At 40.0% G+C, this 16,146-nt stretch overlaps 1 protein-coding gene across 3 annotated transcripts in view; it reads right to left on the bottom strand.

The window, feature by feature from the left end:
* Positions 1-16,146, bottom strand: part of lekr1 (Leucine-, glutamate- and lysine-rich protein 1) — a 105,270-nt gene that overhangs the window by 44,801 nt on the left and 44,323 nt on the right. For all 3 annotated transcript variants that reach the window (XR_003274389.1, XM_026191515.1, XM_026191514.1), the window contains one exon: positions 2,048-2,125. Coding sequence is in view for 2 of the 3 variants with exons in the window: in XM_026191515.1 (XP_026047300.1) it covers positions 2,048-2,125 (78 nt within the window). In the remaining variant the exon portion in view is untranslated. The remainder of the gene's footprint in view (positions 1-2,047; positions 2,126-16,146) is intronic.

The raw sequence follows: 16,146 nt of genomic DNA, 5'->3' as shown, positions 1-16,146 counted from the left end.
TAGCTAAATCTTCTTCTCTCATTCATCTGATATTCCTAACAATACTGTATGCTATCAGTTACTAGAAACCTTCTACACTTGCTCCAGGGAGATACAATTTAGGCTGACTGGTAGGGATTAAAAAAAAAAAGATACTAATCAATACTAAAAATTGCTATTATACAAGTCAAGACACTCAATTGCAGCAGTATCAATAACAATAGTACCATTTTCACCCCCTCTAGTTGGCACACTGCTAACGACACTTACCAACACTTTACGAGGAACTTTGAGAGGTCAGTAAAGCTCACACCAAATGTTAACCTGGCTGGTGCTGCCTAGCTCCCACTAAGAGCTAGGCAGCACATGTGGGCACATGTGGGCATTCTTAATTTGATAGGATAAAACAATAATTTGTGTGAAAAAAAGAGCTACGTTTATCTTAAAGTGTCATGTGAAATGGAGCGTGTGACAGGCAGAAAGTGGACCCAGAGTGCAGGATTCAGCAGACAGAGATAAACTTAGAATTGCAGCTTTTTTGCTGGTAAAATATCATGAAAACAAAAGCAAAAGTATAACAGGGCTGGCAGTCTGTCTGGAAACTAGAAAGACAGAAGCTACACCCATAACAAGTGAGGACACGACAAAGAATAGAAGGAGATGCAGACAATATATACAGAAAGGTGGAAATCGAGGCAGAGTGCAAATAGATTTCTCCTAAATTTTGACTCATTGCTTAAATTCTTTGGTCTCGCTTTGTCACTACAGATGTAGGCAATGTAGGGCAGGTAATAAATTAGTAGGAAAATAATGGAGAAATGTAAAAGTTTCAAAAATCAGAAGCTAAATAAATGACAGCAGGCGACTGAGGATAAAAACCACAAAAAAACAAAGTGTTTTTTGGTGTTCTGCCTTCTTCCTCACCAAAATCTCTCTCACTCTTAAAGAAATATGTTCAGACGAAAAGCACTTTGAGAAACATGAAAGATCACTAGCCCTCACTCACATCTGCATTCGGATACAAACACACACATGCGCACACAAACTCAGGCAGACACACAGACCAATGTAAAGCATGGAAAACTAGAGCAATGGAATAGAACATTCTGTTATTCCGAGCCCACTTTTGTGGGTGAGAGGACGCCGGACAGTTTCCTATTTTCCTGCATACTCATAGATGTGGAAGCACACAATCCAGACACAGGAACACACATGGAGGCGCACACAGGTAGACATACACAGTAACAAGCTAACATTATGAGCATGGCTGGGTTTTACGAGCAATATGATGGGACTGTTTTTGAGAGCTCTGCGGGGCTGAGTGGTTGTTTTTGCTTATTTGGGGTTTGTGGTTTAAGGTGATAAAAAAAATGAACAGAGTCTCTGACGAAACGAGACAAGACGGGACGAGAGGGCAGACCTTGAGCTGGTCGGCAGTGCCTCAGAGTGTGCATGTGTGCGTGCAGGGTGAGGGGAGTACGGGCACTGCTTGTCACGAGAGCCAGTTTTATAATGTCAGATGACATAAATCACGAAGCTGACAGGACCGAATGGAGGAACAGATATGAGCCAGATCTGTCATTGGTGATAAGTCCTAAAACAGTGGAAAACTTGAGACTCAGAGAAAGAGACTGCACATGTTCGTTCCCCATACTGGTTTACTCATTTAGCAGCTTTCGGTATTTCTCATATCCTTTCTCCTACTCTCTACCTCTTCACCTCTTTCATCTGCTTCTGTCCTGGTATTAGCTGCTCATGTCTTTTCCATCCTCTTTTTCTATTTCCTGGAATTAACCACTGGGTCAACTGAATTAACCTTCTCTCTTCTGTTTTCCCACTCTCTATTTTATTGTCCTCCTGCTATCATCTCACACAGTTGTTTCCCATCTACCCTGGACTTCCCTGTCATGAAATTTGTCCAGAACTAAACAGCCAAGCTGGGTGGCGCACGCCAACAGGGTGAAAATGAAACTTTCAAGCTGTTTTTGGCTTCTTTACAAAATCCTCAACACATAACTGTATTCCCCCATGCGCATGCCATTTTACTTTTTCCTGGTCATAAATTTACCTGTGAATTTCAACTTGCTGCTTCTCTTTCCCAAGTATCTGCTCTGCCTCCTCTTTCTTGGCAGCTGTTATTGCCAGTCTGTAGAGGAAGAAGAAAAAGTACAGAATTACAGAAAATCTGTCATTTTAATGAGACTTCCCTGAAAAATGTTCCCATTCAAGTAGTGATCGATGGCAACAATTATTGTGACTATGTGCAATGAACTTATTGGTGTATTATTGCTGACTTCAAAAAGACTGTGCACCAAGATCGCAATAAAATTACAATAAAATGGCAGTCTGCTATCAGTTTGTAACTGCATGGGGTCAAGTTCGCAATTATATGTAACTTGTTGATGATTCATGGTTAACTGAGATAAGTTAAAAAAATTGCAATTCTGTTGGTGTTAACACACACAGAAATTCACATGTGAACTGAAACTCAGACTATCTTCTTACGCTCAGAGCCTCATAGACTTAAACAAAAATTCCTTCACAATAGTAACAAAGTTGCTGCAGGATAATGATTTAACTGCAAAATGTTATAGGCGATTGGCAACCTTCATTTTATATAAAAATATAAACAAAACACAACCAGTTGTCATCTAGTTGAATCAAGTACCTTATTAAAAAGAGGAACTGCACATGAATTGTGCTCAGTGGTACAAACTGGCTCAAACTGAGTGCAATCTGATGTGTTAGAAATCTGCCTTTGTAGGTATACTATTGTGTGTCACAATAGTAAGCAGACCAATTGCCTCCCACCAGACAACCTGTGCAATAACCTTGCAATCAAAAGTGGTTGTCCAGAGGTTGAGGGTGTTGCAACCTCAATCTGCAACTACTTGCAATCAGTCTCCAGCAGCAAAAAGTCGCAGGTACTCACAAGCAGGTTCCTGTCCTACTTTTACTCAAACTGTGACAGAGCCATTAACAGTGAAGTGAAAGTAGGCCATATCATATACAGAAATACGACCAAGGGACAGTTGGATTAGATGAAATATTATCCCATGAGGAACTTCTAGCCACAGCTCCAGGTGTGTTTTTGGTGTGATCATGGTGATTCATCTAATTACCTCCCAAGAATTCTTTAAAAATGACTAACTACAAGTGCCTTTCATGCATAAACTTCCAGCAGCTTTGGTTTATCTCTTGGTCAGTGTCCTGTGTCTCTGTAGGTGGAGCTGGCCTGTGCTAGGATGTGAGTTTGTGGTTGTCTGTGTCTCTATTTTAGCCGTGGCAACGCTCCCAGTGTGGCCTGTGAGAATGGATGGATGAACGGCTGTGATAGACAGTAACAGCGTCAAACAAAGGCAGCATCCATCTCCTTTTAAAGTGAGAAGAGCCACTTCATTAATGGCTTACAACTATAATTTACTGATGACATGGAGATGGGATCAATCAGGATATGAGAGTAGATGACATTGTGTACTTTTCTACAGGTGAGCTGTCACGCACAAGTTTGTAAGCTGACATCTAATAATTTTTGGATTATTAGCAACAGTCCTGTGAGGTGTAACCCAGCTGTTGGGACTTGTTTATTTTACTGAGTAAGAGGCTGATTGTTTACTGATCAAAAATATGTCCCTGTCATTTTACATTATGTAAAGTCTTCTATTTCACAGTATTAAGGTAAAATGCTAACACATTTTACTGCCAATAAGCTGCTGCAGACAGATATTAGCCAAGGTTAAAAGCATTTGCTGCAGGGCGCCGCTTATACCTTCACTTATAATGCATGCCTATACACATGCATAGATATCTATCAAAGTGTAAGATGAAATGTGTAAACGTAACATTTGCAAGAACTTGCCAAAGTATGTGCATATGTGGATACCCGTTCTTTAGCTGAAGCAGGTACTCAGTGAACGCGCTGTGCTGAGTGGAATGAATAGTTTTACACGTCTAACAATGGCTGCACTTGAACAACTTTGTATTTACACATTAAAAAAGTAAAAAAAAACAACAACATCAAAAAAAATCTGCTCTGTTATCAGTAATGCTTCCACAGTTTGGTTAAAAAAAAAAAGACACGAGGAAGCTAAAGGTTATGATATGTTCTCGACTACTCCTGAACACGTCTCTCATCGTACATTTCCCAGACAGAAGCAATCAAATCTGACATGTTTCTGTAATCAACCCCAATCAGAGACCCATAATGAGTGAGACTGTGTGACCTGGACAGTTAGGAAGCAGGAACAAAACATCCTGTTCTTTCCTAAAACACCGCAAATAACCACTGAGAGCAGGAAGAATAAACATAATAAGCACTCAGAGTTATGCATGGCAGACTAGACAAAACCAGACAGACAATAATCATGAAGCTTAATCAAGAAGTGCAATTTGAGTGACATGTTATGAACTCGGCAGGGGATTTTTCTACTCTAGAAACAAAGGTGAAATAAGCTGTTTAGAGACCCTGTGCAAAGAAAATCTCTGGGAAGAGATGAATTTATACATCAACATTATCTTTGTTTAGGGGACATTTACCGCTATTAGAAGTAAAAGTAAGCAACTACATACTGCCCAGTATGTCTTTTACAGTAATATAATGACCTTTACTTGCTTTATTGTTTATTACCAAGCTATGGGTGTGGTAATGGGAAAGAGTGAGTGCTATTGATAATATACAGGCACGCAGGGTCAAACTTTGAGCAGTGCATCATGAAAGGTGAACCCCACCCAATTTATTTGGACAACCTTTGAATTATACACTTATAGTGAGTAATGCATAATACAGTAATAATAGGCCCTAATCCTCTTCCATGCTTTTGTGCTTTGGTGGGAAAATTTTCTTTATGAGGTGAACTAGATGAGAAAGACACGTCAATACTCATGATTCTCTAAGTGGTGAAATGGAGTAACACATAGAAGAAGAAAAAAGAAAAAGGATAATGATCTCTCCTTATTAAAATGTCTATATGTTATGAGGTATGCTGTATGTGGACTGTCTGATATCTGTGGTGGAGACTGATCTGAAATATATCAAACTCTGTAAGTAATTGAATTGTTAGCCCTACATGTGCTTGTACCGATGTGCTGTACATATTGTACAGATTGGCCCAGGATAACACCCCTGTGACAGCAAACACACGAGAACGTTTGTTTATTGTGTTTAGCTCAACAAAATCAGAGCCCAATTCCTTGTATACACTCTTGCTTGGCCAATAAAGCCGATTCTGATTCTGATCAAAAAGGCAATCAGTTATCACCTAACTGAAAGCTCATGTTTTGCTCGCACAATTAAACCAGCTCTGGTTCTCTTGTGTAACATATCTGCTTAAAATTCTTCAAATAAAAGCTAACTGTTCTCTCGATGTGTGAGAATAGATGAAGCTATGCATGTTTCTTCCCGTGTGTGTGTGTGTGTGTGTGTGTGTGTGTGTTTGAAGAAGAAGAAGCAGTGTTTAATTCTGAGACAGTGTTTACAAGTAAATAAGTATGCGTGTGACTGTGGCTTAGCCAGCGTGTTGCGTGTGTATGTGAGATTGTGTGAGTTAGTCGTTTCCTTGAGCATTTTAGCCCGTCTGTTTGTATGTGTGCCACTTTCTGACCAAGTCTGTGATCCTTTCTATATAAAATGTGTGTATTTATGCCTGCGTGCCTTTGCTCTTGGAGTGATGGCAGCCCAGACTCCCACTGTTCACCCATCTGTCTCCAGTAGTCCCAAAGCGAGATCAGAATGAACGGTGCCTCAAGAAGTGTGTGTGTGTCCCAATTTTGCCTGTGTGTACAAATTTGTGAGTGCTTTGCATGCGTGAGCTCCAGCTCCTGTTCCCAAGGCAGTAGCTGTCAGTGGAATAACTAGGTAGTACCAGCGAGTGCGTGGCGGATTAGAGTACCCCAAACCGGCAGACTAAATCAAGCGCATCATCGAGACGTGTCACGCACACTCACAGGACACGCCAAACACAGTCAGTCAGCCACACACATCAACAATGCTGATCTCAGCCGCAGCGTTACCGTGTCCAACCAAATCAAATGTTTTCCGTTTTGGGGCATGTATGTGTCAGACAGTTTACAAGTTTGCGCTCCTCTGTGTTTTTGGAGGTTTGTTTGAAGGGCAGCATCACAAAGCTAAACTTATAATCCAGCAGGCTTATTTTCAGCGGCTGACTGTACAAAATGTTCACAGTCACTTTGTCTTTTCAACCCTGATTTCAGTGAAACGTGTAATTGCGATATCTATGACCTTTGGCCAGACTTTATCATTTTTCACTGCCTCTTTTGTTTGACGGGTGAATTGTGTGATTATTACATTTGCTGTTTTATCTGCTGTCCTTTTTCTACAAGCTCAACCTTTGTTTTCAAGCTAATCATCACTGATGTCCTCACAACGGAATAAAAAAAGACAAAATAATCTGGTGTGATCCCCTGTTTAACCACAAGAGTTAATCAGATTAGAGCCATAATTTTCAAATGAATTTTCCAGAACTTAGGGCTGCAGGCCTTTTGACAGCGGCCGAGGTGAAATGAGTGCATGTCAGAGTGGATTTGGCCTCATATTTACTTTATCTGCGTAAGTGGTATTTTCTGTCGTCACTGAAAGTGACATAAAAGCTTTCCCATATCAAAGTGTCATCTGTTCACCCACTGTGTGCGTTTGCATGTCTGTGTGTGTGTGTGACTGTGTGTTTTTGTGAGTTGAAAGACTGTTTTGATCAACAGCATGGCAGGACATTCAAAGCACAAAGCCATTTTACTTTGAGCAAAAAAGGAGTGTAACACACACAAAGTCACACACGCAATTCATTTTCAGCTTTTCCACATTTTTAAAGCTAAAAAACACAACAGTGTCCTGTCAGCAGCCAGGTAAATGCTTCAGTAATAACTAACAGCTCTTTAATAAGGTCTGTCAATCAGCTTCTATCAATACTTTATCAGCTAACCATAATCCCTTACTGGAAAAGGCTGTGTGTATGTATGTGTGTGAACACCTGTCCGTATATATTTTGCTTTCCGTTTATCTGGTAACCATGTCAGGGACGCCATAACAGTGATTGCTATCATCAAAACACTCTCATATGCACTCACACATTGAGTCACACACACAGTCTCTCACACACGCACAAACACACAAGTAGAAATCACAAATCAAGTACATCATTTTGAAGCTAATAGAATTAACTCATAGGAAATGAAAATGCATTTGTTTTTCCAGCTTGTATATTTCAGTTCTACAAAACAGCATCCCTTTGTTTCACTTGTGTGTGTGTGTTGCTATGCTACTGCTTCAACAAGGATTTGTTGATTACCAGATAAACTTGTCATATTGTGTGTCTGTGCGAAGGAGGCTGCGCCGCAGACACAAGGAAACGCACAGTAATATAGTTGTTTTTTGTTTATCGTGTTGTCATGAGCCCCACAATAAATTGAAGCCCACGTTAGAGCCGCACAAAGGTCCTCTAAAGTTGAGAGCTCTAATGTGTAACTAATATGTACACAGCACAGACAAAGCAGAGACACAGAGAGACTGTTTGATGTGGTAATGTGAACCTCAGCTTGGATCGCTGCTAATACCTCACATGCTGGCTGCGAGCGCTTCTCGACTCTGTACATTACGGCTCGGCATATTACCTAACACATATGTGTGGGCAAACGGTGGATTTGTGTATTGTTTCTGTGGTTGCCACTGGAAACAAGGAATTGAAATAAAACCACATGAGTGAGCACATAACTAATTTACCACAAAATACTTCCTCGTTACAAATGGATTCCTTTTTTATTTGCCATCCATCATTTGTCTCCCCTTCACTCCCATTCTGCCACCTGCAAGTCGTCTTATCATTATTGTAATCCAGCCCCAGGAGTGTGTGTGTGTGTGTGTATATATCTATATATACACACACACACACACATATATATATATATCTATATATATATATATCTATATATATATATATATATATATATATATATATATATATATATATAGATATATATAGATATATATATATCTATATATATCTATCTATATATATATATATATATATATATATATATATATATATATATATATATATATATATATATATATATATATATATATATATATATGTGTGTGTGTGTGTGTGTATATATATATGTGTGTGTGTGTGTGTGTGTGTGTGTGTGTGTGTGTGTGTGTGTGTGTGTGTGTGTGTGTGTGTGTGTGTGTGTGTGTGTGTGAGTGAGTGAGTGTGAGAGAGGAGAGAGTGAGTGTATGTGTGAGACAGAATATGTGTGTGCGTGCACGTCTCCCACATGTTTATGATTCATTCTTCATAACTGCCAAGTCTAATTTTTGTTACTGAGTGGAAGTGTAATTATTCTCTCAATTGCAGGTACATACAAGTATATGCAGGCTTGTCCGCATACACGCAGGCTCAGGGGAAGGTAAATACATTGTACACGCAGTTGGGCACTGACATACAGGCAGTGCAGAATTATTAGGCAAATGAGTATTTTGTCCACATCATCCTCTTCATGCATGTTGTCTTACTCCAAGCTGTATAGGCTCGAAAGCCTACTACCAATTAAGCATATTAGGTGATGTGCATCTCTGTAATGAGAAGGGGTGTGGTCTAATGACATCAACACCCTATATCAGGTGTGCATAATTATTAGGCAACGTCCTTTCCTTTGGCAAAATGGGTCAAAAGAAGGACTTGACAGGCTCAGAAAAGTCAAAAATAGTGAGATATCTTGCAGAGGGATGCAGCAGTCTCAAAATTGCAAAGCTTCTGAAGCGTGATCATCGAACAATCAAGCGTTTCATTCAAAATAGTCAACAGGGTCGCAAGAAGCGTGTGGAAAAACCAAGGCGCCAAATAACTGCCCATGAACTGAGAAAAGTCAAGCGTGCAGCTGCCAAGATGCCACTTGCCACCAGTTTGGCCATATTTCAGAGCTGCAACATCACTGGAGTGCCCAAAAGCACAAGATGTGCAATACTCAGAGACATGGCCAAGGTAAGAAAGGCTGAAAGACGACCACCACTGAACAAGACACACAAGCTGAAACGTCAAGACTGGGCCAAGAAATATCTCAAGACTGATTTTTCTAAGGTTTTATGGACTGATGAAATGAGAGTGAGTCTTGATGGGCCAGATGGATGGGCCCGTGGCTGGATTGGTAAAGGGCAGAGAGCTCCAGTCCGACTCAGACGCCAGCAAGGTGGAGGTGGAGTACTGGTTTGGGCTGGTATCATCAAAGATGAGCTTGTGGGGCCTTTTCGGGTTGAGGATGGAGTCAAGCTCAACTCCCAGTCCTACTGCCAGTTTCTGGAAGACACCTTCTTCAAGCAGTGGTACAGGAAGAAGTCTGCATCCTTCAAGAAAAACATGATTTTCATGCAGGACAATGCTCCATCACATGCGTCCAAGTACTCCACAGCGTGGCTGGCAAGAAAGGGTATAAAAGAAGAAAAACTAATGACATGGCCACCTTGTTCACCTGGTCTGAACCCCATTGAGAACCTGTGGTCCATCATCAAATGTGAGATTTACAAGGAGGGAAAACAGTACACCTCTCTGAACAGTGTCTGGGAGGCTGTGGTTGCTGCTGCACGCAATGCTGATGGTGAACAGATCAAAACACTGACAGAATCCATGGATGGCAGGCTTTTGAGTGTCCTTGCAAAGAAAGGTGGCTATATTGGTCGCTGATTTGTTTTTGTTTTTGAATGTCAGAAATGTATATTTGTGAATGTGGAGATGTTATATTGGTGTCACTGGTAAAAATAAATAATTGAAATGGGTATATATTTGTTTTTTGTTAAGTTGTCTAATAATTATGCACAGTAATAGTCACCTGCACACACAGATATCCCCCTAAAATAGCTCAAACTAAAAACAAACTACTTCCAAAAACATTCAGCTTTGATATTAATGAGTTTTTTGGGTTCATTGAGAACATGGTTGTTGTTCAATAATAAAATTATTCCTCAAAAATACAACTTGCCTAATAATTCTGCACTCCCTGTATACACAGACTCACATCAAAACACTGTATTTGAATCAAGAATGAGAAAAGTCAGCCAGGAAGAAGCAAGCAGAGCATAAAAAACCCCAGACAGTCCTTTCAATGCTCGCACACAAGCAATATCAACCTGTCTTCAGTGAAGTAACCTTTGTCCGTCCATACCTATTCATCAGTGACTCATACAAAGGGGTTCCCTTTGTATGAGCCATCCTCAAATCTATTTTTGCCTCAAATATAGCGATGAACTTTTCAGTTCCCTTATGTTCTCTTAACTCTTTCAGATCAGCAAAGTGACACAAACTAGTGTACCACCTGACTGGGTCCAACCTCTCTTCATAACCCCCTGTACAAACAGACTTGAAAATGCTAGATTTTCTTTAGGCAAACAATCACAGAGTGTAAATGTTTCTTTTGTAGAACTGCAGTTGCTTTGCGCAGAAGTCAGGCACCAGATGGTGATTTTAATCTAAACTTCAACAAGAATTAACTTTGTTACATAAAAAGGTTTGCATCTGCTTTAGAAATCATATGTAACAACTATAAGTCTTGATGCATGCTCAGTCATCCAGTTAAGGAAAAGCTTCTGTTCATCTCGACGTAGCATTTTCCGTGGGAGAAACGTTTTGTCACTCATCCAAGTGACTTCGTCATTCTCAGCTGACTGCAGGTTTCCCCAATCTTATAAACAGTACATTGATTGCATAATGACTTAATGTCAGTTTCTTGATCATTAATATGCAAATTGTCATGACCACTGATCGACAACCACTGATCAAAGCCCATTGATCAAAGACTACTGATCATTAATCAGGGGCCATGAGTACCATTCACAGAGAATTGGGGAATGGCTGCAATCATAGCATTGTAAGATGGTGTAAGATGTACCCTTAGCCTCCCTCCTCGATTCAGAGATGGTCATTGTCTTTTCACGTACATAGCCTCCTTGACTGCCCGCTCAGCATTCCTGACTATCAAGGACGTGTTCTGGACTATAAGACTGCCCTTAAAGGTTCAATTTTGAACATTAATAAAGCTGCAATCAGCTGTTTGTAATCTGAATTAGAGAAAGTAAACACTCTTTCAATTCTAAGGCTCTACATATCAGGACATAGTGAAAAATCAACTGGTTGTTAATAACTCTTAAAAAGAAACGCTTCCACAAGAATTAATAGCAAAGCGATGTTAATCAAATGTAACTTGATTAACTAATCATCAGCATTTGTGAGCACCTCTATGAAAGCAGACGTTTTGCCTAACAATCTGGAAAGTGTTACAAGACCATTTCCAAACATATGGAAGTATAAATCGTTCTACAGTGAGAGATTATCCACAAGTGGAAAATACTCTAGACAGTTACCAGGAATTGAGGTCCCAGCAAACTCATCTCAAAGTCAAACCGTGCAATGCTCAGAGAAACTGCAACAACCCAAGAGCTACATCTCAGACTCTACAATGCTCAGCTATCACGCTAAATGTTAAAGTTCTTGAAGGTACAACTGGAAAAAGACCAGTATAGCTTTTGTGGAAGGGTTTCCAGCAACCCAGCAGAGCACCGCATTAACAAAATTTCAATGAAGAAAAGCTGTCCGAAACAAAACACTCACCACAACAATGTAAGACACTGATTGAGTCACACAGAAAAGAATTACGTCGTTATTGCTGCTAAAGGTAACCGACTGACTCCATTGATTCTGCATTTTGGGGCCGATTAATTAAAACTAATAAATCTCACTTGTTGTTGATCATCTGAGATTGTAGTTCCAGATGATCTTTTCATTATCATGTCCTGATAAAAACCTTACAACTGAAATAAGGTGCTTAAGGTGAGCTTTAACACACTAAATGTGGGGCAAAGAGTATGCTTGTGTGGCAAGCACAACTAAACTAAATAAAGACTAACACAAACGATGCACGGTAGCAGTTTCCCCAACTCAGTCACTAAGTAAGCACATCGCACGTAACAGAAGCTGAAGTTTGTTTTTAAGGCTTTTGACTGTAATCAGCTTTGGGTTTTGTTGGTGATGCATCTGTAGATCTCTTTGAGCTACTTTTTATTGTGAGACCGAAATGTGTTTATTTTTTTTAAACTAGAGCCAATAAAAATGTGGAACATTGCCTCAGCATGTGATCCCAAGGACAAGCGATAAAAATGCTGCAGGCTTCATCTGAATGATAGAAGTAGATTGTAGGAACATGAAAAGTAGAAGTCCACAGATGATGTGAGACATCGTTGGGCGAAAGCTGGATATGACGTGCTTTTCTGGTTTCTAATATGAACTAAAAACGGCACTTATCTCTTTCCCTTTCTATCTTTTTAATCTTTACTCATCAACACCAAAACATCTCCAGCTTGTTTGTGCTTGAACTTGCGTAGCAGGTGACATTTTAAAACCAGGTTTAATTGCACTGCGCACATGACGGTTTTTCTCACCTTTCTTTTTTCTGTCACACGCTTGTTACACAGACACATGCACGCATTCAAACACACGTGTCGTCAAAAAACACTCGAGGTCAGACAGGTGACATTTTCGGTTAGGTTTAGCTTGTGTAAAGGGGTGGGGTTTCTTTTTTGGTTATTTTTGTAACGTTACCAGTCAGGTTCTCCCACTGAATGTGCACTCACTCACTCACACACACACACACACACACACACACACACACACACACACACACACACACACACACACAGAAATCTCCTATCCTATCCTGTCAGACAGCTAACAGATTATCAAAAGAAGCAAAGAAAAACCTGTGTGAGGGTTTGGTTTCAGTTTGTGTGTATGTGGGAGTAGGAAGGCCAGTTCAGGGAGGTCTGATCGTGTCTATGTTCTGGCTCAAGAAGAAAAACAGTATTAAAACGGAGGCAGTACCCTCCTGGCATGAAACATTCATTCATATCTGTATAAAAAGAAAGAGACTCCATTGCTGTCGGCCCATGCTGGCCTCTCACTGAGTCATTACCTCTGTCTGAACTTTGACGTCCTGACCTGCCCTTGGCCCTTAGACTCCGACTGTGTGTGCTTTTGTTTGTGTGTGTTGTGTACATGTGTTTTTGGCTCCATGAAGAGACGCCGTATGAGAGAGAGAGATAATCAGCTTTACACCAGATTGGGGATTGGCTCACCAGTCTATCACACAAATAACAACATACGGACACCCTAAAACCCAGCTTGCCATATGAGCACAACGGCTTTGGTGTATACACACACACACATACACACACACACACACACACACACACATACACACACAAACTGTAAATTACAGTAAAATATCCATCATTAACCAACCCATATTGGAAGCTTAAACCAGACTTTGGCATTCCTACTGTATATTGTAATTTCTTGGTATTTCCTTATATTATTCTAATATACTAATTATTGTTTTTGCCAGATAGTATTTACAATGTTCCCAGTGGGTACTTAATAGGTAGTGAGCAGTAAATCAAGCATTCACATTCACCTAAGGCCAATTTAGAATGACCAGTTAACCTAACAAGCATGTATTTGAACTGTGGGCGGAAGCCAGAGTACCAGGGAGAACATGTACTTCACTCATGTACTACACTCTGTTTACACTATACAGTACTACAGTATATACAGTATATACAGTCACTATCCATTATATGATCTGAACGTTTAAAATGAAATCGTTTGGTATAATAAATTCCCAGTGTGCTTTGGTCCCAATCAGTTCAGCCTACACTCACTGGGCATTTTGTTATGTACACGGTGTTAGCACTGAGTTTAACCCTCTTTTGCCTCCAGAACTGCCTCAGTTCTTTGTGGCACAAATTTAGCAAGGTCCTAGAAATCAGCCATTTTGGTCCATATGGACATGATAGCATCACAGAGCTGCTACAGATTTGTCAGCTGCACATCCATGATGACAATCTCTCGTTCCTTCACATCCCAAAGGTGCTCTACTGGTCAGTACAAGTACCGTATTTTTCGGTAAGGCGCAGTGGATTATAAGGTGCACTGTCAATGAACGGGTCTGTTTTCATACATAAGGCGCATTAAGCGAAACAAAACAGTCAGATAACATAAATTTTACTCAACTCATTCTTCCTGCTTACTCCACTTCCGTACAATTGATTCATTAATGTTGAATTCTCTCGCAGCTGCTCTATTCCCATGTTGTTGCAGTATATCAATGACTAACCTCGTATTGTGGATGGATCATCTCAGTTGTTTTCCTGACTGAAGTTTGGTCCGTTTACAGCATCCTGCCATGCGATTGCATTTGTCCCTAACCATCGGGAACCCTCCCGAGTGGAAAAAGGTTAGCATTCATCCTCCAGCTTCACTGTGTTTATGTTATACTAACATAGGTGGGTCGCTTTATTTAACAGCTAGTGCAACTTCAGTAACCCTACAAACGTCACTGCTGTTTAGTTTTCTGCCTTCATTTATGTTGGAAGTCATAGCAGAGCTGTATATTTTAATTTGTTTCAGAAATCTCTCAGTCAGAACATGCTATATCATGTTTAGGTGGAAACTAGCGAGCTAACTTCCTGCTAACTTCTAACTCTGTGAAATTTAATAAATTCTGTTTTCATGGATGCCTGGATGTTAAACTTAATTGTTACACATGGTAAAGCAACGCTGATCATTTTGTTAAAGATGAAATAATTTAGACAGTTTTTAACTCTCAGTGATGTCGCAGTGACTTTGGGACCTGAAGCGGATGGACCCAGATTACTCCACGAGGCTAGTGCGCCATATAGTCCAAAAAACACGGTATTGATTCTCAGATTTCATGAACAGTGTACTCCACCCAGAGCTACAAGATAAAAAGTTATTAGTGGTTTTCTGTGTGTACACTTTAGTTCATTCACGGTGTTAAATTTGACAGGTTGATTGATGTCCACAGTCAACTATTTAGGTAACTAAGTAGGCAAACAAATATGGAATCCAAAAAAATAAATGTAAAACTTTCAAAGCTCATATGTTTTATATGCAATGCCAGCTTGGCATAGCAATGGAAGGAAAGTAGGTTTGGCATTTCTAAAAAGTGCAAAACAACTCTATGCACTCCAAAAGTATAGGAATGGAAAGCTTCGTAAGCAACACTCAGTTTTTACCTGACCCACTGCCAAGGGTCAGGCTGACATGATGACATTTTATTGTATCAGTCACATTTTTTCAAACGGACAAAAAGGCTTTCAAGGATGTTAAAGCTGTTTAAAAGAATGTAGAATAAACATGCTCTTCTGTTAGTTTGACAACAAAAGGGAAATCGTGGTTCCAAAGACATACAACCATCTTGAGAAAGTATTACAAACAAATGAGGGAAAGGCAAAGGATGCTGAGGAGAAATCCACCGAGTGGTTTTTCTCTTCAGTTTAAGCTAATCTCCATCAGTGATGCCATGTTGCACTGGTGGGTTCAATTCTTTGTATAAACAAAGTGAATGTTTTCCAGACTTCCCTAATTATCATTGTATAATTCACAAGTAAAGACTTTAGGGTAAACATTTTAAATATGACAGAGATGATGGATGTTGTAGCAAAGATTATGTATTCCATTCAGGCCAGGAGCCATCCAGAGAAGGTTATTTTGCAGCACACAGGCATTACGCGGCTAAGCAGAGTTAAATTTCTGGCAAGATTCACCAAATTACTGCCTGAAATCCTAAATCTTCTGAAGCTTTCCAAACGTAGAATATTCAGCAGTAGCTTTTGGATTTAGTGTTCCTGACAGATCTCAATGACCTGCTCAAGGAGTTTAATTTAGAGCTGCAAGGCAATGATAAATATGTAATCACAGTGATTGGTTTAGTCAACAAGCTTAAAAGCAAGCTACATCTGATGTCAAGAAGGCTGGAACGGTGTGATCTCAGAAACTTTCTTCACATGCAGGCAGAGCTCTGACATCATTTAGTCAGAATCTGATAAGTGCTTTACTGACTTTTCATCCAACACTGTGACCAGCTAGATGTGTTTGTTTGTCATTTGGTGAAACTGTAGGTTGCATTGCTTCCAAAGTAATATCACTTTTCCATTTTGTTATCTCTGCTGCTGACACAGATATTCTTACGCTGCTAAAGGACAATACCATCAAATCTAGGGCAACACCTTTTTGAATGGAGAGTTCAGGAACAAAACCATCCCCCTTCAGAAAATAAACTTGACACCACTTTGTGGTTCAGTCACAC

The sequence above is a fragment of the Astatotilapia calliptera genome, chromosome 14, assembly GCF_900246225.1.
Source record: "Astatotilapia calliptera chromosome 14, fAstCal1.2, whole genome shotgun sequence".
In the NCBI taxonomy this organism is placed as follows: Eukaryota; Metazoa; Chordata; class Actinopteri; order Cichliformes; family Cichlidae; genus Astatotilapia; species Astatotilapia calliptera.
The sequence above is the reverse complement of the archived record's forward strand: the minus strand, read 5'-3'. Positions and strand labels throughout refer to the sequence as shown.